A 24,339-nucleotide genomic window follows, 5' to 3' on the forward strand; every position below is an offset into this window, starting at 1 on the left:
AGAAATTCAAACAAAACAAAAAAAAGGCGTAAATATTAAACTAGATTATTCGAAACGGCAATTAATTTCGCCACCCCCGAACGCTACCTTTGCCTTTGGGGTCGGGGCGGCGTGGAAGGGTTGCCTTCGATTCTTTTCGATAATCACTGCCTAATGCACTGCCCTTTGTATATTTAACACGGCGCGCTCGCTACAGTGGAAAATGGTATTGTAATCATTTAAATCGTTTCATTAATCACGTTATAATGATAATCGAGCGTTTCTTTTTCTGTCTGTGCGTTGAGGTTAAGTTTGTCTTAAAGCCAGGCGTGGCGCAGGAACACAAGTGTGTAAGTGTAAGCGCGACTGGTCGTGGGTTGGACACTCACTCGAGGATACGAGGATATTTAATGTTTTCATCTCCTCGCTCTGGCAACGAGGGAAAACGCGGTGTTAAATTCCGCCACTCAACACCCAATGCCTCCAGAATTAGGCGGAAAATAGGATATAACCTTTGTTTAGTTTGAAGTGTATGTAGATACTTAAAATTGATATTTGGGTAGATTAGATTAGTAAAAAAGAATGAGAGAATAGTAGTGGGCAAATGGAATTTTCGATTTTAACTCTTAAAATTCACATACTCAAAATTATGCTCAGTTTTTAAAAAAATGCTTATATAGTTGGTTATTGTAAAAGTTGGTTTTTTACAGTTAGTTATGTGTTAAACTAGATTTTTATAGGTAGAAATAAAATATTACATATGTTATTTCCTCGATTGGGACTCATATATAATAGCCCATAGTATGTGTTTACAGTCACACGCTTGGCCACGTTAAATTATAAATTGACAAAAAAAACAACGATATTCCCATACAAAATTCCTATTAAGGCGCATTTCCTTAAACAGTATCTCGTAAGTACATCAAAGTCCCGTTATCAAGGATCGCGATCGCATCGCAGCGGAACCAACTATCCAGGCGCCGTGGAAAATATGATTAAGAAAGTTTTTTAATCAATAAAAAGGAGCGTCCTCCTTCATTTTTTTTTAAGCTTCCGTTATATTTCTCGTTATAACGCCGTGCGTATAATCGTTTACCGTTTGACGGCGGTGGATGTTCATTCCTCGAGGAAATTGAAAAAGTTGGCTTCTGATCTTGAATTGGTGGGATGTTCTGGTGTGGAGTTTCGAAAGTAGTGTTAGATTTATTTGTTTTATATTCTTGACATTATTATAAGCATTTGAGGCTGTCATGGCACAGTGGGATATCGTCTGATTGTAAAGACAATGGTTGTGGGTTCGACTTCCTGATAAATTATTTTTAATTCCTCGCTATGGTACACGAACTTGACCTCTTATTTATTGCTTAAAAAATTCTATCAGCAATTAGTATGTAAAAATTAAAAATCAAACTAAATCATCCTAAAAGATATGCAATTTGTTACAGAAACTCCACTTTATTTCACCACCAGCGTTCAACGTAGACAGAATAATCACAAGTGAATGCGGCAGCCGTCTCTGCGTGTGGGGGTCCCGTGGTGTCACCATAGCGGAGCTGCCGTCGAGATGGGGCAGAGGTGGTCTGTTCGATTCCGGCAGTCAAACTGTTTTGTGCAAGTAAGTGATTTATGGACTATTTACAGATTTTTCTGATTAATGAAGTAAATGTTTTTAGGACATTTTTTTTTTATTTTTTGACTAGGTAGTTTGTGGGTGGTTTTAAATTTTTTTCATATTAGTGAGGATAACACCGAACTGTGTTTTTGCACAGAAATCACTAATGTGGATGTTAAGATCGCTAAGCTACAATACTGGATATCTATCACATTTCTCAAGAGTCTTGGGCTATCTAAGACTGATTGAAATATTTGAAGTTAATAATTGTCTTTACAATTATTATATTTGATAAATTATCGTCATCTGATGCCGTTATGGAGCAGTAGTACAGTGTCTAATTCTTACTTGGAGTTATTAATTTTATCTCCTCGCTTTAGACCAAGAAGCAGGCTTGTCTACGCCACACAATACAATGTCTTGAAAATTTACCAAAAAGTGTGGAACGGAGTGTCTTAACTTTAGGTTCCCTCCGCCACCCTACTACATACTTATACAGTGTGATACTAAAAAAAAAACATGATCGTCCCTGCACAAGCAAGACTCCAGGGTTTACCCTCACAAAGTAAACATCAAGGTGCTCCCTAATAACGCTTGATAAGTTCCAAGGAGGCGAGCACGTTAGCGTCGTGTATTTTCTACTATCACGGTAAATTTTGAAAGCTATTAAGCTTCTCGAAGCTTCTATAATGGTAGGTTAGCCCGAGGTAACCATTATGCCAAAGAATACAGGCGCAACGTGTTTTGTAGATTAATCCACTGGAGTATGATGTTTTTTATTATTTTATATCTAAGAAATTACCTTTAAAGTGGAGCTACCTTCAAATTCAATTCGCTTTAATGATGACTCGAACAAAATGAGAAAATACCCATGTCATAAATTTTCATATAAATTATAATATATCAAAGTGTAAATTATGAGAGTATTATGAATAAATAGGACCCATAAAATTAGGCCTTCACCTATAGGCCCCCCTACAGGTGAAGGCCCAATTTTTTGTTTTTTTTTATAAAGATGGAAATAATGGTTACTAACAACACTAATACTAAAACTGACACAAATTTTTTCTTAAATATTTATTGGTCACTACAAACTATAAATGTTGTAAATTTGTTACAAGAATCTAGATAAATAAAAAAAAACCACTTAACGTATCGATTAAATCGAGAATAGGCACCAAAAATTTCGAACGATTCGTCAAATTATAATCTACATCGCTTCCAAGACACCAAGTCAGTCCACCAGTCTCTTTTGTACATGTTATTAGCCGGCTATATAACTAATTTACATAATTCGCCAGTAAAATTAATTCGAAGATTTGCCCGCATCCAGTTATGAGGGGTGCCTTGGGGGGGTTTGGATTTCTGCATTGGATTAATCGATCGAGATCAGACAAAGCTATCTTTTACTTATCTTAGAAGTTTGATTGAAAATAATAATTCGTATAATAAACTTGCGAACCGCTCACGGCTTCGCCCGCTTGTACTACACAATTATTTGAAATAATATTTCAATTCAAACTATTAGTTTCTAGATTATCGTGTTCAATTAATAAAAATCGTCAACTTTTTTAATATCAGTAGTAGATAATTTAGTTATTGGTCACCAAATGGAAAAATTAATAATGTGCTTAATTATAAACTGTTATATTACACTAAATGTTTTTTTCTTTATATAGTGTTCGTTCTAGCTTACTAATTTAAAAAAACAAATTAAGATTAACTAGAAATTATTGGCCTAAAGCTATAGTTAAAAGACGTAGTTAGATTATATATTTTATATAATCTAACTACGTCTTTACATTAAATGTTTGTAATAACAAAATTTTGATGACTTATCCTTCCTTAGTTATAATACTTAAAATAAGGGTAGCTTAAGACAATCTAGATGAAGGAAATTAGCATATGATCCGTTCGACTAATATAAGCTATAAACGTTAAATCAAAACGTTAATTTAAAGTTCTTTTGCAGGGCGCGGATACGATACGATATTGTTACTTTTAGTTTGAGTTTTTTTAACTTTTGCGGTCATATTGGAATTGAACAGCTGAAAATTATGTTTGAACGAATGAAATGCTAAATCTTTGGGTAGAGTAAGATCGCTATTATAAAATATATAAATATTTTAAAATATTTTATAGCCAAAGACCATATATCTTTAGCTTTGTTTGCCTCATGTCATGCAGATATGTAGAGATGACCATAAGTTAAATAACTTAACCTTAACGTATACACTATACGTTACAAATAAATTTAAAGTATACAAACAAAAAAATAATTTCACGCAATATCCCGCACATGTCAGGGTACGCAGAGGGAACTTAGTGTTAAAACACTCCGTTCCCCACTTTCCACCTAATATTTACAAATAAGTGACCAAAATGTGTGGCGTAGAGATTTTTCACTGGCGACACATTCTATTTCTATTCAAACGTACGACAAATCGTATCGTCTAACAATACAGACTTATGATAATACCAGCTAAAAGGCACTATACCGCGGCGCAGTTAGAAATAATCCTTACAACTAATATTAGCAATAAACAGCCCTTCCCACTAATTATGCTAAGATGTTTCGGCTGGAGTTGCCGTCTGCAGGGATTTTAGAAGTCGAGTCGAGTCGAGTCGAGTTGACTGTGCACTTTATGGGTATTGCTTGAACGTGCGGAATTTAGAGCCTGTTTCTTTATATCTTGGCGACAAATTAAGATGTATTCGTTAAAAGATGGTAATTTATTATATACTTAAAAATCCAAAAAAAATTGTGATAAGGTAAGTTAAGTTTTAGATAACTACGTTACTCGAAAATATTGCAAAAATTGGGGAATGGAGTGCCTTAACACTAACTTCCATCTGCGTAACATAATGTACGCGAGTTACTATATAAAAAAGTTATCATATATAATATTATATTAAAATCCATCCCCATATTACAATAGCTTACAATATTCTACTATCTCAGATTAAATTATTAACCGTTCCGTATATATATCCGTTAAAAATAATTTAACTTATCAAGGATATTGCAGTTTAACCTTACATTACGCTATACTAAACCATAATAAGTAAGTGAAAGCTGGGGCAATTTATTGCCATACTAATATAATTTGTAGCATTATACTTGTATGTTATTGTTTATACCGCCGTACGCCGCCGTCGCCCGATAACTCCTTATCGCTGCACCGGCCCGATCCAACAGCAAATATGCACAACGTCTTTATGTACGAAATACTTCCTGATTATGTTGCCAGAAGAAATTAATGGTGGTGTTTGGGTTGTGTATTTTTATCGTAATTTATTAGTTTTTATATGTGTTATTAATTCTTTCATATTGGCGAGAACGTTATTGGTTATGCCAAATAACGTAGGTGTGGTGGAGGGAGCCTAGTGGTAGGACACTCCGTTCCAATTCCCACTGCGCCACGTTGGCCTAATACATCCGTATTTACCAATATTTCTCTTAAAAAGCACATTTGATTGACCAAAATCCACAAAAGTGTTTCTTTGTGATTTAAAAAAAAACTTATCTCACCTCATTTGAAAATTATATTGTAAAGAACTTCTAGTATACTATTAAACAAGAAAAATAGGGCCTACAAGTTGTACTTGCATTATTTATTTCCCTGGCAAATTGTACTAAGAAACAGAAGTAATTAAACGTCTATATTGTCGCAGACGGACGCCAAACAGTATCCGATCCTGTGCAAACAAGCGGGCTTCACACGGGAATAGAACCCGTGGCTATTTCTAACAAAAGTTTACCCCAAAGTTAGCCTTTGTATTCAAGGATTTGTTTGTTATTTTATTTCCTCACTCTACATAAAAATATGTTCAATTTGTTAATTGTTCTCGATAAATAAATCAGCAAGAAATAGAAACGAAAGTCTCAACATAATTTTCCACTTAAAACAATAGACGGCAAGTCAAAACTCTAAAGAAATTTGTAATAAAATGAAAACTCATAACAATGGCCCCAACTTCGACAATAACCTGAAAAGAAGCCATGTTTTCGAGTCACCTACCACGAAGGTACAAAAGCGAACACGAGAAAACAAACACTTGTCCCCGAGATCAATAGATAGATTCCGTTAATCCTTTGACCGCTTCCACCAACATCGTAAACCGAATGATCCTGTAAGACTCAATTACGGCTAACCCTGATTTACCCACGACCGATCCAATTTGTAAACGGCGTCCGATCGGAGAAAACTATCCGGATTCCGTCCCGGTTGAAATTCGATTCTAATTTCTTAGAAATAAAGTACTAATTTCTTTTTCAAATTCAGGAAGGTACCTTGGAAGTCGATATTGCCTAGTCATCCGAGTGATGACCACACAAGGATCGCTTGTGTACCAAAATGAAGCTTTATTATGTGGTATTTGAGCGGTGTTTGCTTCCTGTACCAGGATGGGAGCTGAACCCCAATTATAGGCCACAAACTATTTTATCTAACGCTCGTGTGACAACGCTAATCTTATTACAATCTATTGGAATTGAATAGGTGCGTGGTAAGGAGAGGGCGTCGCTATGACATCAATTGGGTTGTCTTTCGTATGTTTTTCCATAAAACACGTATTAATTGTGTTTATTGTAAAAGATAATTATTATGGCGATTTTCCTCGCTCTTTTAAGAGGGCAAAGTACGGCATTGAGCTTCGCCACCCAACAGGCAATGTCTCCAGAATTTCATGGAAAGTGGTGAATGGAAACGTTTAAATGGGGTCTTAATAGGTTCCCAGGTTCTGCTATGTTTAGGATACAGCGTGAAGCTAAAAAACTATGTAGAACATGTGTAAATAGTAGTGATATTTGAAAGCATTTGTCATGTTAGCCTGCTGTACGCCTACTGCTGGACATAGGCCTGTCCCAAGGATTTCCATGACAATTGGTCCTGCTCTTCGCGCATCCACATGCTCGTGGCCGCGACTCGATAACCTATAGAGGAGACATTGTTTGTTGAATGGCGGAATTTAACGCCGCAGAAACTTGGCATAAATTATTTTTGCAAATATCAAAAAATCTTTACCTTTTACCAGTTGTTCAATTAATAACTTCATTATACTAAGTAATTTGTTTAAACTAATTTAACAGTTAATCCAGGATCAAATCCATTGCGTTTCGAATCACCCCCATATATGTACGGTTCGAGACAAATTGACTTGTGTGTTTGAGCATCACACGTGCGCAGATTGCGCGATTAGAAATCACTTAACTCTCCAATAAGATGCTTTATCTTTTTACTTAAATGTATATTTATCCCACTTCTTCAATATAAGTATGATTTCTGAATATTAGGTAGTGAGAGGGAACCTAATATAAGCGTAGTCTGTTTCCCACACGTCGCCTAATCTTCAAAACTTAGAGACGTGTGGTATTGCGGGACTCAACGCCGCTTTGTCTTGAAAATGAGATGTCAAAAATAATTGAAATACAATAATTGCCTAGTGAACATCGAATCCACAACCAACGCCCTTACATTCAGACACTCTACCACTGCGCCACCACGGTTTCCTTAAAAAGGAGATACTTATTTAATTAAAAACTTGAAATAGACAAGTAAATCTCATTAGAACAGAATTGATGGGTGCGTTTTATTTTAACCCAGAGGTATTTGGCGGTTAATCAGGGATGAAACGACCCGCTTAGATCACCCTTTACGAATCGAAGACAAATCGACTTGCGGATGTGCCGTCGCGCTCTCTATAAATAACGTAATTAAAATTAGATTTACTTATACCTCTTATATGTATGTAACATACTATTATATGAGAAATGACAGTGTGTGTGATTGTTTTTTTTTCCTTATTATAGTAATTGGAGGAGGAGGAGGAGGAGGAGGAGGCAGAGGGAAACCAGTGTACCATACTCCGTTCCCATTAAGGAGTGTCTTAACACTATGCTCCCTCTGCCTACCGTGCTGTGTGAGGAATACAGCGTAAATCTATTAAAAAAATATATTAGAAATATTTACCAAACCTCAACTATTTCTCCATTCATCAAACCAAAATAGATATTACAAATATTTAATACCCTATTTGTATAGGACGTCTTGACCACCCTCAAAAGCTTACACGATGACTTAATGTCGCAGGCACCACAACAAATATCAAGTGGCCGATATGTAAATATGGCTACTACAGGGTTTGTTCAGGCTGTTTGACTGGACGTAAACTTGTTAACATGCTGTAGTAAGAGCCGTATAATGTCTTAATAATTGTTATGTTATTTGTCGTTAGGAACTATAAAGTGTTTGACATTTTCATTGGTTGGGGTGGGGGTAGATTGGAAGTGTGTGACTGTAAACACCACAGGTTGTGGTTTTTTTTCTTTTTTTCGCTCTGGTGTTGAGGAAGCGTGGCGTTGTGTTCCGCCACTCGACACACTATGCCTCCATATTTCGGCAGAAAATGGGGAACGGAGTGTCCTAACACTGGCTTTCTTTTGCCCACCCTGCTATATATCCATTTTCTATTCAACCCTATACAGGACTTTAGACCGGAAAAATTAAAATAATTAATTCCCCTAAACAAAGATACAACCAATCACTTTCACAATCAAACGATGTCCCAAAACGCCCCAATAAATGGAAAATAATTTTTTTTTCTATAAATATATTCTAATAACATAATTCTTCTATTCGATTGAAACGTTTATACCTAATAAATACATCAATAGAAGGAAAACTCCCACGGCTCTCAAGTATTGTAATCGCCCTAATCGTGCTGGTTTACGAGTAGATCGCACAAAAAATCGTCTTTTTATCCCTTTACCTTAGGGAGAGACCCTCTGACCGCGCGTTACTTGTATCGATGGCAAATTGGTATTGTCAGTTCTTTTGAGCCTTAAGAAGGGATTCCAAGGAGTTTGTATAGGGAGGAGTTTTATTAGATTTCGGGTTTTTTTGGAGCTTTTATCAACAACTTAACTTGTAGTGATTACAATTTCTAAATACTTTTAAATATATTTTAGTACTTATAATTTTCTTGAGGTCATCGTGGCGTAGGGGTGCAAATACGTGACTGTAACGCAAAGATTATGGGTTCGATCACCACACGAGAGAATTAATTATTATTGTATAATTAATTTGTGTATATTTTCATTTCTTCACTCGGGTACCAAGGCAAAAGCACAGCGCACAGCGTTGAGTTCCGCGACGAACCAAACGGAACATCTTAACTCTAGATTCCCTCAGCCTACCCTGCTGTGTGTGGAATACACAGACAGAATTGGTTTATTTTTTTTATTTATTATTTTCTTGTTTATATATTCCACCATAATTGACGACCATCATAATAAACAACAAATGGCCATACATTTAATTGCAACATAAACAGCGCATAAAAATAACGTTAACTTTAAAATTAAAACTTAACCAATGAAATTTCACAGGTGGTTTCGTTGAGCAATTAACGATCCCGCAATCCAACGGATTTAATTCCGAACAAACGTAAACGAAAAACACCAGCTCACCCACCGAAAGGGAATGCGATGAAAAAGGCCCCCCGATGTCCACATACACTTGAGGAGAAGTAATAAAATTACATACGGCGGTCGTGGCCGGTGCCCGTAATATCATTCCGCGCGAGTCTTGAAAACGAAATTAAATTTTGCATGAAATGAAACAAAATACAAAGAAAGTGGCCCGAACAAAGGCAGAATGGGGCAGCGGTTAGTTAGCCGCGGCCAGAGCTATCGTGTGTAATACCTTTCTAATCATATTACCTTTGGCGTTCGACGCTCTGGACAGCACGGCTGGTGGGTTCGCTAGTAATTTAAGATGGGATTTTATTACATTTTTTCCTGGTTCTCTCTTTTGTGGGTTTTGGGTTCTTTTTTGTTTTCTGATAAACTTAGATGTGTAACAATGCTTTGAGTTAATTATTCTTAATAACAATTTGAATAACGTTTGTGGGTAGTTCTAACTAAATTTGCAATTAAAATTCTAAACAAATATAATCATGCGCTGCATTTACTTGGTTTAAAATTCAAATGAGCAAAAAGGCTGGACTTCATAAAAAAATAATATCTCATTAACCTGTATAGAATAAAACATTATAATTCCAGAGTTGTTCATCGAGCAATTGAAATTAGTAGATTCCACGCTGAGGAGCTCCGAGAGCCCGGACCATATTAATATTATCCATCCACATATCCGGCCGACCAGAGCTCACTGGGAGAATTTTTAATGGTACGCTTTAATTATTTTGGTTGGCGAGGGCCGCTAAGTTCCATTCACATTAGAGATTTCATTTTTGCTCGTGGAGGCACCTGAACGCTGAATTATTAACAACAGTGCCGAAAACTGAAAATTGCCGACATCTGTACCGGCACATATTTATAACTGGCGTTCTGGTGAGGGATTCCGAAACCGTTTGTACATTATGAAGGGACCTAATTAACCTACCGACGTCGAGCTGTAAATAATGTAGCGGGGCAGTTCTCGTGTGCTAGCGGCGATCGAGCTGACGATGATCAATCCTAGCACGGCAGTCGCATACATGTGAAATTTATATGAATTTAGAGGATATTTACTATTACAATAAGCCTAGATTAGCTATCTAATGATAGCCAATTCGAAAACTATTTTTCGAATTGGTTTTGCCTGCGACTCCCCCCGTATGGTCAAAGGGAAACAACTAAAAGCCCTATACTGCGTTCGAACCCGTCGTTTCTGAGATTGAGATTCCATGATAAATAAAACAAACTCTTCAGCTTTATAATATTAGTACAGATTTAACGACGACCTTTATCTATCTATCTATCTATATATATAAAATCGAAAGGTCACTCACTCATCACGAAATCTCAGAAACTACATGTGCTAGGAATCTCAAATTTTGCATAGGAGTTACTTATAGGACGTAGGTGCTCGCTAAGACGGGAATTTTCAATATTCGACTTCTAAGGGGTTGTTTTTGGGGTTGAAAGTTTGTATGAAACTTCGTTACTACAAATGCTAGGAGTCTCAAATTTTGCATGGTCGTCACTTATGGGACGTAGGTACTCATGGAGACAGAAATTAATAATAACGTAGTTCACGCAGGCGAAAAAAAAACATAAAACTAGAATCATTATGAGCCTAGCCGTGACGCAGAGGCTCTAGCGTGTGCGTAATCGCGACAGCTTGTGGGTTCGATTCCCACTCGAGGAAATTAAATATTTTCATTTCTTCGATCTGGTGTCGAGGCAGAACGCAGCCTTGAGTTTCACCACTCTGTTAATTAAAGAAAAGATTCATTTTAGTCCAGAAATGTAATATCACATGCATATGTATATAAAATATATAGTTTTAGTTTAAATTTCCCTCAGCCACACCACTATTTTAACAGTTTTATCGAAGTCCTCATTATGCCGTTTAATTCCATGCAATTCGGAAACGGTGCAGTCGCCCGATGAATATGTATGACGCGGATCCTGGTTTTGTTAGAATATTCACTATTTCTATTGAAAAATGTGAACGTGAAAATTAATTCTTGTAATTTTTTTCTTGTTGTTGTATGAAATTATGTTTTTATTTTTAATATATATGAGTATATGCACTTTTGGTGTTACGGTTTGGATTTCCTTAATTTTTTTTCACGAAAAAATGTATGACATCTTTTGGTGTTAGTCTTTTTTCCTATTTTTATCTTATTTTTTTTTATTGATTAAGAGAATGGTTTTTTCACAATATATTATATTAATGTCAGATTTTAACTTGGAAGTATTTTTTACACTATAAAAAACACTATTGTAAATTCACTACTGTGTACTGATTTACATTTTTTTTAGCTTCACGCTATTTCCCGCACATAACAGAGTAGTCAGAGGAGATCTGAAAACATAGAGTTAAGACACTCCGTCCCCATTTCGACATTTCCGTTCCCTACTTTCCACTGAATTCATAAGGCATTGCGTGTTGAATGGTACAACTTAACGCGGTTTTTTTTGGTGACGAACCAAACGGAAATAAAAAATATTAAATATTTCATATTCTCGAGTGGCCTAGAGATCACATTACTATTTTATCATCAAAATTAGCAATAAGATATTAACAATTAGTTTCGTACACCTCTTGGTCCACCCACTACCTGCGGAAACTTAATTCCGTCTCACAGACATAATATTAACATATTTTCGCGACGCCCATACGCCCGTATGACGTGTCGTTTCAAAGGGCCAACCAGTTTCAAAAATACGCCGTCAACACATACTCTCATTAACTTTGGATAACGTAAGGAGCTACAGTGAATTCTAATTGAGACAAAGATTCGAGCGTAGATGTGCTATTTCACTTGTGTTGATTTTGTTATATTTATTGATATAATAATGTATGTTTGTTGCAAAATATTGATAGAGATCGTCGTGGCACAGTGGCACTAAGTGTGGCTAAACGCAGCGGTTGTAAGTTCGTTTCCAATTTCGATATATGAATTATTTTCCTTTCATCGCTATGGTAAGAAGATGTATGGTACTGTCTCGGAATTTTGGCGGAAATTGGGGAACTAGGTTCCCTCTGCGTACTCTACTATACGGTAAAAAGCATAAAGTTGCTTTTACTATAAAAAATATGTGTAATTACAAACAGTTAAAATGTGGATATAAAGTTACTTTGGATAATAATTTTATTTAATATTAATTTTAAAAATGGAAACAAAAAATAACGGCTTAATATAAATTTTTATAAATGAAAACGAAAAAAATAATTGATATTTATTATTAAAATCACTAAATCCTAAAAAAGTTTAAGGCTGTTGAGAAAGCTAAATTTTTAAACTTGTAATAGAATTAAATATATCTATACTAATATAATAAAGCGGAAGAGTTTGTTTGTTTGTTTGTTTGAACGCTAAGATCTCTGGATCTACTGGATCGATTTACTTTGTTTTTGTTTTGTATGAAAGCTGCATTCTTCAGAAGTGCTATAGGCTATATAACATTACATTACACATATATACTAATAAATTAAAATATTTTCTAATTTGACATGCAATTTATTCTGCCATGTTAATAACAACCGTCGTCGCTACGCGACCGCGTTCGTTACCGCGTCATTTTGATATTCATCCTTATGAAAATAAATATAATAGTCACTTTTAGCATTTCATCTAGATTGAAATTATATTTCTATAGAAATTATATTCTTATATTTCAAGCAGGCGTAGCCACGTCCGGGTCCGCTAGTTATCTTTATATAGGATTCTTGACACAATTCAATTAATATAAAAATGTCAGTATTGTTAGTCTATTTCCAAAATTATTAGTAATAGAACAGTCAGTCTAAAACTTAGGACTACTACACCGGTTTCAACCCATCAAGACACATCTACACTTCTATTCTATCACATGAACCCAAAGCCAAGGGTGGCTAGGGGATGCTATGGTGTTAATTATACGATTTTCTTTGAAATAAGTTAATAAATATTGGATAAGGTTCACCCTCTACTGCCCTTTTAACGAACCCATTCGTACATAACTTGTGCTTTAGTCGATCTCTTTATGTGGAGTTGGGGTGGTCTCAATAATATTTTGTTAGTGTCTATGTTTTGTTTAATTATCTGTATTTTATTTATTATCTGTGTTTTTTTTTTTTTTTTTGATGTTGTTATCTGTGGTTTGAAGTTGAATGTATTCAATGTGTATAAGAATATAGAATTTTATAAATATTTATAAACTTAAAAGGAAATTGAAACAAAGGAAAGTTTATGTATTTTTTAATTATATGATTATGAACAGAATTTTAAATGAATAAAAATAAAAACAAATATATTATCCTTGAATCCTTTTATTTCTTCATTTACAATATCAAGTATTAGAAAGAGAGTTATTTTTTTTAATTACTGAAATAAATAATATTTATATGAATATCTTTCGTCTCGGACCCTACTTCTATTAAGGTGAAAATTAAGATGTTGATTGCATCTCCTCCATGATATTGATTGGAATTATTTATTTGGCGCACCCTCTTACTCTTGCCCACCTGTATCTTGTGCCTATTTCTATAGAATACACTATATTCTTGAATATAAATTACATTATATTTGTCTGAGATTAGTAATATTTGTTTAGTACTCATAGTAATATAGTTCTAGATTAGAACGGAACGAAGAGTGGCACCTGGAGAATCTTCCTCCATCACTAGATCGTATCTGCCTAAATTCTGCATTGTGTATCATCTTCCAGAGAAGAGAAATAAAAATAAATTAAATATAATCATTCCCTCGAGTAGAGAACCGAACCCAACAACCTTTACACACCGTCCCACTGAGGTACGACGGCCTCTTACGAAAAATATATCAATACTATATTACTAATTACGGACATTAATACTCGTCATAAATACCTTATAAGTGTAAAACGGAGTGTGTCAACACTAGATTCTCTCTCGTTACCCTCACATCAACCACAGAGGCTTGACCCTAAAAAAAACCCCTAAAAAATATTTAAAAAGATAACAAACATCCCAAACTGACGCACGCGTTATTAGCCCTTATCTCCATCTTGTCATTCCCGGTTTACGATCATTCCTCATTGTTTAGCGACCTCGTCATATACGAAGGGCCATATCCGAATCGACATTTCGTGTAAAAGGATGTAAAAACTTCATACAAAATACCAATTTTCTACTGTATCCCCTAAAATAAGTGAACCTAAATACAACGTGGTTTAAGGTTCCATTTTCCCTTTTCGTAATTTCGGGGTAAGCTTGCAGAATTAGGAGTACGGGTGAGCCGTTGAATTATTTAGATGCTAATCGTGCATCCGTATACTGATCGTATAGTAGTGACAGTTTTTTGTCTCTCGATTATTGGTTATATGTAAGAGGGATGGATGTTTTTGCTAATGTTAATGTGTTTTTGAGTTTAGGGTTGTTTTTCCTGGGTTTTTGTTTTATATGGACGTGGTACTCTTCGAGGTTCATTTGAATGATGATGGGTTTTTTTTTTGTTTGTTTCTTATTTTCTTGGTTAATTATGTATGTATATTTATATATGGTTAAGTTAAATTTTTTGTGACTAAGTGTTAATGTCTGGTCTCTGGTCTAAATATTCTAGAAGTAGTTCAAATCCACTTATTAATAGTTCGAATTGTTAACCAAAGATTTCAGGAAATTCTTTGGGCAACTATCTATTTTCTCTGGGGCCATCATAGCGCAGTGTGCCTGTAAATTTGATGATTGAGGATTCCATCCACTTTCGAGGAATGAAATGTTTTAATTCACTGCTCTGGCTTGAAACAGTGCAGCGTTAAGTTTCGCTATTCAACACGAAATATTTCGAGATCGGAGTGTATTGAGATTACGTTGTCTCTACCTCCTCTGCTGTACGGAAAAAAACATGAATCTATTTTTCTATAATAATAAAACCTCAAAATCCGTACACAACACACACAAACTCACACAAAATATGCAGAAAAGAAAGGCAACAAATTACAACCTTTCTTTCATACATGTCCGTCGATTTGCAAGACATTTTTCCGAGCGCGCTGGCCAGCCGGGGCCGCTACGTAAATTAAAATGTGAATAATTAACACCTAACCCCCAACCCCCCCTTCGGACGCCCATCGCCCACCCAAATGTATTAGTTTTAAGCTCTCACTTCGCGCGAACGAGATTTAGTTGAGTTCGAACTAGTGACGTTTTAGGGGTTTTGTCCGTTTGTGTGTGTGTGTGTATGTTATTGTTTTATCCATTCATCTTATTAATTATTAGAGGATAGATAGATTATTTAGTGTTTAATATGGTGATTTATGATATATTGGTCTACTTGAGACAAAAAATAGACTTATTAAAATAATGTTGAACCGCCGTAGCGCAGAAGTACGGCGTCTGACTATAAGGGCGGAGATTGTGAGTTTGATTCCCAGTGAATTACATGTATTCATTATTTCATTCTGGTGACAAAACACTCGTCTTAACCCAGCAAAATGCAAGTAATGGCGTGAAGCTAAAAAAAGAAAATCATTTTCATTATGATTAAAAAATTACATAAAATATTTTTTTAATCAGCATTATAATGTATGTGTATATAACGGACGTTTTAATACCTATAGGAATATTGAATGTATGGCGTAGTCACCTAGAGTTTATTAATGAATCTTGAGGTTGTCTTATCGTATATTTCAAATTTTACAAACGAAGAGTTTGCTATGAAAAATCTGACTTATAATACAAAACTTATATATCATATTTCATATCATATCGTATATCATATTTTCACAGAAAACTCGGAAAGAGGGAAACGGAAGTGTCTTAAGGGGAACGAAGTGTGTTAACGTAGTGTTAAGACACTATGAAATACTTATATCTATAATGACTTTACAATAGTTATCGACATTTAATATGTAAATCTTTATTTTTCTTCAATTATGATTGGAAAACACTAAGCATCTTCGACTTAATGAAGGACGTTTAATTTACAAACCACTCCAGTAAAACCCACTCTACCTAAAAAAATAAGTTGTGTAATCCGTCATTGGACTTTCTATGAAATATTCCTTTTTTTTATTATAGGTTTGAGGCTTGATCATGATAACGAATTTAATTAAATCTAGCTCTATGAATTATTATATTAAAAATATTTTAATTTTTCCTATATTTCTTTCAGTTTCACGCTTTATTCCACAAATAAGATAGTTCGTTTCCTACTCTCCGCGGAACTCAACGCCGACCTTTGCCTCGTTACCAGATCAAGAAAACTTTAAATAAATATTCAATATTTCATTCCCCCTTGTGGAAATCGAACCCACAACCGTCACGTTCATAGTCGCACGCTTGCACCCCGGCGGCGCCACGGCGGTCCGATATATTATGATAATCATTATGAGAAATGATAATCAGAGTGTCATATCACTATTAAATTTTTACAAAAATCATAAGAAAATATAATTTATCTAGAAAACAAACTAAATAAAAGCCAACAGCAATTGTAATAAAAACGTGACATACCTACTTACTACGAAAATGGTGGTATCTACTTTACATCTGAGCTGTCAGCTCGTAATTTTACATAGAGACGAACGCAAAAACTCCCGAACTTGAATATAATATTGATCACCGTTCCAGGGTTGTCGATTTAAACAGAAAAACTGGGGCTTCCCGCACCGGGATCACGTTAATTATTAATTGCGCGGTACGAAGATGTGCCATCCCTAGAAGGAATTGCAGAATGTTTTTTTTTGTGTCCTTTTTTTTCAGGTGCACGCTGTATCCTGTACGCTGTGTGATAGTCAGAAGGAATCTAATGTTAAGATGCCATTTTCAATGTAAGAAGAATGCCGCGCTTTGCCTCAATATTAGATTGAAGAAATTAAAGTATTAAATATTTAATTTTCTCGAGTGGGGATCGAACCCACCACCAGTAGCGTTTACAGTCACACTTTGTGCACCACGACTGGCACAGAGGCACAAAGTGTGAATGTAAAATCGCGCAAACTCTTGAGAATTCAGCGAAAAGTGGAGAACGAAGAGATTCCCCTGCCCGCTGCATATGCTTGTTTTGGGCAACAACTATAAAATTATAAAATTCAAATTGTCCACTCCCATACACAACTAAGTGACCCATCCACCAGCACCACATCCGCGTAACAGAAGGAAAAATATGTTGTTACCAACAAAAGTCGTAAAGTCGACCCCGCTCGAGTCGATTTGCGAGTAGATATTTTACTCTGACTCGCTCAATTTTACTTCGTTTGCCGAAGCTTTTTGTATTCATGTATTAAATGTTGATCGTTAGATATGTACCTACTGGGCTGGAAAAGTTCTTAATTAGAAGTCATGGTGGATTTGGTTGAGTTAGTTTAGTTTTTTTTTTCTACTTTGCGCTATGTACTGCATTTGACAGGTGACCTGAGAGAACCTTGTGTTAAGGTAATTCGTTACGAGTATATTGTGTGTTTTGGAGGAACCCAACGATGCGGCTTGTCTTGTTACCAGAGATATGATATGAAGATAATTGATTCTCCTGCGTCGAAGAGATTTGAAAGAACTTTAAGAATATTGTATGTGCATAATTTCAAACAATTAAACCATTTTCAATAATCTCACAAAATCCCAAAAAAACTATATACCTACCTGCAAAACTATTAAAACGATTTTAATGAAACTTTCATTATTTCCGAAATTAGAGTAGAGTAGAGATTTAATTAAATAATAAACATTGCGATGCGACTAGTTTCCGAAAAAATTGTAGCCTCATTTTTTGAAGTCGGTTAAAAGCCAACTCACTATTTAAATAAAAACACTTTATTTGTTTTTTTTTCTATCTATAACAGTAATTACCGAGCATAGATAATAAAGGATCATCTCATCCCCAGAGACGTACTCCGCATGCATATTAAACGTCACGCACAAAAATAGAATAAATTAATAAATATAATATCTGTTGTGCCTGTTCTCTACACTCCCCTACCTACTAATGTGGTTCGATAATGTAGCTGTGTTTTTGTATTTCATATTAGATTTGTTATGAATTGAATGCAGGGTTTTTTTTTTTAATTTTTAACACGCTTTTCGAAGTTAGTGTGTCGGTTTGGAGTTAAAAAAAAAATTGGCTTCACACTGTGGTACAGTGTGTCGTATAGAGGGTAGGCAGAGGGAACCTAGTGTATACCTACTCCATTTTCCGCCGAATTTTTCTAGGCTTTTGCCTTGGTGCCAGAGCGAAAATATTAATGAATAATAATTAATTTACCTAAGTGGGGAGCGACAACCGCTGCGTTACAGTCTCACCTATTCACAAGCGTGGCGTTGAATCCCATCAATCGATTGATTGATTTCTCGATATATGGCGTTTCGAGCGTGCCAGCCCCATCAATCAACATTGACAGCAATTCGGGATGAATGTCAGGTGAATGAAGTGTCTTGACTCTCAGTTTTGACTCTGCTACGCGGGATAAAACGTGAGGCTGCTTTTTATATCAAAATATGCCTATTTAATTTTTTTACGATTTATGGTTTTAAAAATGTTAAATAATAATTCAACCAGTAATTTTATAACGTAACAATTAAAATTATTACGCAAAAAATGTTAATTTAAATTATTGTAATATTTATACCTCCTATAAAGACATCCATCCTATTTTAAACAACTTTTACCAAAAACCATTAAATAAAATTGATCACTCAATGAATAAAAAAGTAATTAAATAATGAATAATAATATATTAAAAACACCACCCCTCGATGAAAAGAAGCTATAATAACATATCCGTACAATTTTTCATTTTTTATTAAAAAGCAACGTCAGAATATTATCGCCACTTCACAATTCATAATGTTTGATTGCAGACCGTACATCATACAGGTTTTTATTGGCGTTAGAAAAAAAAGCGGACCAATCGTCGCCACCGGCCATTGTCCCGTTCAAATAATCGTAAATTCCAAACGGACAAAATATAATAAATTGCCGATGAGATCTGCGCTAACACTTCAGCAAAAAAATTCGTAACTACCCCCCCAATTTTCTACTAGTCTTTATTACTACGGAATAAAGCTCAAATTTGTATAATAAAAGCTTGGTTATAAGTAAAATGGTGTTGCCAAGTCTATATTTGCCGTGTGCACTCTCCGCTGTCGGCCTTTTTTCGGTTGTTTCCGCGTAGAGGCTGATAGAACACGTTTTCAAATCATTAAACAGTTTCGACCGCGGCCTGGCCTCGTCGCGGTCGCGCTGGAAAAAGGAAAGGTTGGAAAAAGAGGAAAATCGCTGGCCCCGAAGTGATCGTTGTAGCGCCACGGTAATGTCGTACCGTGTTTGTGATATCTTGGTCGTTCTGTTTTAATATATTTGCTAAATTATTATAGATATACTATTATTTGATATATAATGTCTCAACTTATGTTTAATATTGTGCCGAATATGGAGAACGGAGTGTCTTAACACTAGGCCTAACCGTTTGCCTAGCATGCAGTGTGCGGGATACAGCGTGAAGCTGATTAATGTCTCAATAAATTTTGTACTTTGTAAGATTTTAAAAAAAATGTATTATTTATTTAGCTATTTCTATATGAATTTCTCTGTTATTTCTATATGAAGTGCTATTCTTAGCATGACATTGACACACTTTATTAGTCAATGTATGTAATTGGTTTATTAAAGCTGAAACAACAAGAACCCAATTACACTCCTAATAAATTCCGGAGGTATTGCATGTTTAGTGATGAAATTCGATACCGCGCTTTGTCTCGAACTAAATCGAAACTACAGCGAAAGAATATATTAAATATTTATTTTCCTTGAGTGGGAATCAAACCCTCAACCTGTCGCGTTTATAGACACACGTTTGTGTCCCTGCGCCACAACTGGCTTCAGATTTTCCTTTAATATATTAATTAAATAACAATAATTCCTATATAAAAATTTAAAGTATCAAAATTGGCTATCCATATATACGATACACCGATTGCTTACCGAGCGACAGCTATCGACACTCGTGGCCGCAGTCCATACGAATGAAATGTCAACACTTTTACCTGCCGATTTTTACCATTTGACACTTTTTTTTTAGCTTCCCGCTTTATCCCGCATATGGCGGGGAAGTAGCGAGAAGCTAGTGTCAAGTTTATTTTTTTTTGTTTTGTCACCTTAATTCAGAATCCTGCGTTAGTCTTCTCAGCAGCCTAGGTCATTTAAATTTGTGTAATTTTCTCTGTTAAGAAGTATGGCTTAAATATATTTAAAATATTATAAATTCACACAGAAATACTTACTTAAATTTTAACCAAAATGGAAAATCTATTCAAATTTCAAGCATCGACCTTTGATGCCTAAGACAGACTGCGCCGAATTTATAGCCAAAGCTTTTAAGTTTAATTAAGAAAAAAAACCCCGAACCAGGTCACGTAAGCAAACTTATAATAAAAGTGGAGACCGGGCCGAGCCAAGCGCGAAACGTGGACATACATAAATTGTCGACTCTACAACTGCCGCGAAAGTTTCGCACCATTAATTCTTACCCACCACCCACCACTGCATTTTTACCATCGTTTGTCATACAATATTAATATACTAAATCGCTTTCCTATACAAGAATGAACCTGCTACCCCCTAAACCCGAATACGTACCCATATTTTACCCATATTTATCCAAATCGTATAAAATATTGGGGTATGTTTTTACAATTTTATCGGTCCGCGGGATTTCGGTCCCATTAAACTTTTTTTCGAATTTTATGTTACGGAAGATATTGTTCTTCTTGTTCTGGTTCCCAATGGGGGATGTATCGGCGTCGTGTCTCCCTCCGCTGCTTATAGATGGGAATGCTAATTGGATTTGACGTGGCCCGACTCGAGATGGAACCGATCCTGGATTAGAATCCGCTACAGTGATCTTGTTTTCCTTGTAACTTGTTATTTAAATGACCGAAATATATGTATGCTTAAATTTGATATTTCTATGTATTGCAAAGTACATTACACATAATATACATTTCATAATATTATACGGTGGTGTGACTGACCTGGTGTGATAGGTTGTGGGTTTGATTCGCGCTCGAAGTAATGAAATATTTAATATTTTAATTTCTTCGCTTTGGAGTCTAGACGCGGCATCGAGTTTCGCCATTCAACACGCAATGTCTTGAAAATTCAGCAAAAAGTGGGTTGCTGATTGTCTTAACACTAGGCTCCCATAGCCTACCTTGCTACAAGCAGGATGCAGCGTGAAACTAAACAAGCAAAAATAATATTACATGTAAAAGAAAACTTTGCCTTCTAATCTACGAAGAAAAATGACAAAGGTCCCGTATAAAAACATCAATCACGAACAGGCGAAGCATGTCAACGTATTCAATAAACCACTTCGAATCTGCATCAAACGATCGCGGATTGCCACAATCAATTTTCATTTGCCTCGACCTCGAGCCGGGGAAAAACCGCGGCCGACCTTTTTTAATCGGCCAAGGAGAAGAATGCGTCACAGTCAGCCGCAGACGTATCGAGTGTAATTAATGAGGACGCAGGTTCCTTTTTTTTTTTAACTCCGATACCAATAGAAATAAATGAAGGGACGGGAAGGGAAGGGACCCAAACAAAACAAACGCTGGTGTCGAACGAAAGAAAAATTTATCATCTAGACGGCAGCGACAGTACGACCGCCAATGTCCATTTGGATAATGCCCAACGCGATTAAAAATATAAAAATACCCTCCCCCCGGGTCCCGTGCGGGGGGTGGGCCGGGGGGGTAGGAAGGGGGTGGTTGACGGAGGACACCGCACCGAGGACACAAAAGGATTATAAATGAGAAGGAATTTTAGATAATATTTGTACGCTGGATGTGGATTGTAATGCCGGCGGAGATCGCCTCCCCCCCTCGCCGCCACCGCTCTCTCCCCCCCTGGCCCGGGGTCGCCTTCCGCGATCCGCGCCTAATGAGTGTTTGTATCAATTTGTTAGTATTGTATTTGAATATTTTTGTGCGTTCGTTACGATTTTAATCCCCCGTGGTGGTTGTAGGATCGATGTTCTTGTTTTTAATATTTCACGGTTCGGTGCTATATATATATTTTTTTTATTTTAATTTGGGTTTCGGTCGTTTGATAGCCGCGCCGGCCGTTTGTGTTGATTAAAGGAGTCTTTATATTTAGGTTCCCGATATCTGGACAGCACGTTTTGTCTTTTACTCCTGTGTGCCGCTGCCAATCGACAGATATATTCAGTGTAAATCACCAGGAATCCCTATTAATGTTGGCGTTTTTCAGCTTTGTTTACTTTTGCTTGGTGGTTCTCGATTGTTTCGCGTTTAAATTTTTTTATTTCCTTACGGTTATAGCACCTCGTTCATTGTATTTTTAACCGACAGATCTGCAGACGTATTATATATGCGAGATAATTTAAAAAATAAGCGAAAACGAAACAAAAAAGCTTAATTTAGTAAAAATGTTTGAATTAATTTATTACTCGTCCGTGCGTGAAGCCTGTAGCATGTGTGTCGGCGATAGCGCACGAGGCGCTCAGATAAGCGTGGAAAAATAGAATTCTCCGTCATAATTAATACATTAAAATAATTATTATTTTTTGGGTTTTTTCTTTTGGACACGTCCCCTGAATCCCGAATGAGCGCGGTTGAAGAATAACAGCGGTGCGACACCGTTGTCCCGCGACGTGTTTTCTATTCATTATCTCGAAAACAAAAATTTCATTAGCCCCGAGATTTCCTTTTTAAATTTAATTATTCATATTTAAATTAAACAAAATATAATAGAGGTCTCTCGCGCGGAGAGTAAAAAAGCGGCTTTATCGTATCATATTTTATTAACCGAATTTATAATTCTCGGCCGATTCGTCGGAGAGGGGCAGGGGGGGGGAGGCCCGAAATATTTATGAATGTTGAGCAGAAAAATCCACAATAATATTTCAGGGTGGACGCGGCGGTCCTTTCCTTGCCCTCTGTGATCTATTTAAAAAAGTGGCCCGGAAGGACAAAGGGCTGCGGTTCGTAAAAAAGCTGGCCACGTACGGAGGTCGGGCGCCGCTCCGAATGCTTTGTCTGGTTCTTATTTTTTACCGCATCGGAACCTTCCCCGTGTTTTTATCGGTTTTTGTTCCGGAGACGCGGGGCCCCTATTTGTACGTTTGTTCTAATGTTGGGTCGTTTGTAATTCTATGTTTTTTTTCGGTTGGAAGTAGTGACCGACCCCTTTGGTATGCAAAAATATCGTGATTTACGTCGGGCAGACGGGCGGCTCGGGATTTCTTCGACTCCTTTATACGCTTCGCGGTCTAACTAATTGCGTTGTCTTTGTTAATTTGTATATTTTTTTTTGGTAACTCCCTCTTTTTTTTGGCTCGCCCGTTATAATTATCCTAATATAATAATTTTGTGCTTGACTTCCCTTGAAAATGGCTTTTTTTTGTGAATGAAAGTTTCTCGCATATTAATCTAAAAATTTTAATTGTTTATATGTTTATATTTTTTTTAGAAATAATTTGTAATGCTATTTTCTTTACTATGAATTTTGGTGGTTAATATTTTTTTGCCCATATCTATTTGATACTCCTTCCTTCCTCTTGGCATTAATCCCGGCTATTGCCAGGGTCTGTCCTCCTACTCAACCTACTCGACTTTGCACGGTCTTTTGCGTCCTCGGTGGTTAGACCATTGGCTCTCATGTCCTGCATCACGACATCCAGCCAGCGCTTCCTTGGGCGTCCAGGAGGTCTCACTCCAGGAACTGATATAGCAAGGCACTTGCATCCGACATAGTTCTTAGGCCGGCGCGTAACATGGCCAAACCATCTCAGACGACGCTCTTGGAGCTTATCCGCTACGTCACGGACCCCAAGACTACCTCGAATAAATGTGTTGCGTATGCGGTCAGACCGTGTTACGCCGCACATCCACCTCAGCTGAGTGTGCCGAGATAGTGCCGGCCAACATTCGCTGCCGTATAAAAGAACCGGTCGGATGATGCTCTTGTATATCAGCCCCTTGAGCTTGGGCGGTATTCTGCGGTCGCAGACCACACCAGTGACCTCCCGCCATTTGGCCCAGGCAGCGCTTATCCGCCCTTGGACATCGTGATCGATGCCTCCAGACTCGTGCATAACGAATCCAAGGTACCTGAACTTCTCCGACTTAACGGCTGGCTCAGGACCTATAAGGATGGTGCTCGAGTCCCTTCTCCCGCAGGCCATGTACTCTGTCTTCGACACATTTAGTTTAAGACCGCCGTTCTCAAGCGTACCCTTCCAGAGGTTCACTTTACGCTCCAGCGTCAGTCGGTTCTCGGCAATGAGTGCTATGTCGTCGGCATACATCATCAGCCAT

At 36.6% G+C, this 24,339-nt stretch overlaps 1 protein-coding gene across 1 annotated transcript in view; it reads left to right on the forward strand.

Moving 5' to 3' along the window:
• The window catches only part of mbo (Nuclear pore complex protein Nup88), an 89,371-nt gene that overhangs the window by 54,926 nt on the left and 10,106 nt on the right, over positions 1-24,339 (forward strand). The window contains exon 2 of the mRNA XM_085202145.1: positions 1,425-1,594. Within this exon, the coding sequence (XP_085058271.1) occupies positions 1,425-1,594 (170 nt within the window). The remainder of the gene's footprint in view (positions 1-1,424; positions 1,595-24,339) is intronic.

Source organism: Heliconius melpomene, chromosome 2, assembly GCF_056956725.1.
Source record: "Heliconius melpomene rosina isolate 202511_hmr_F chromosome 2, ASM5695672v1, whole genome shotgun sequence".
NCBI classification, from domain to species: domain Eukaryota; kingdom Metazoa; phylum Arthropoda; class Insecta; order Lepidoptera; family Nymphalidae; genus Heliconius; species Heliconius melpomene.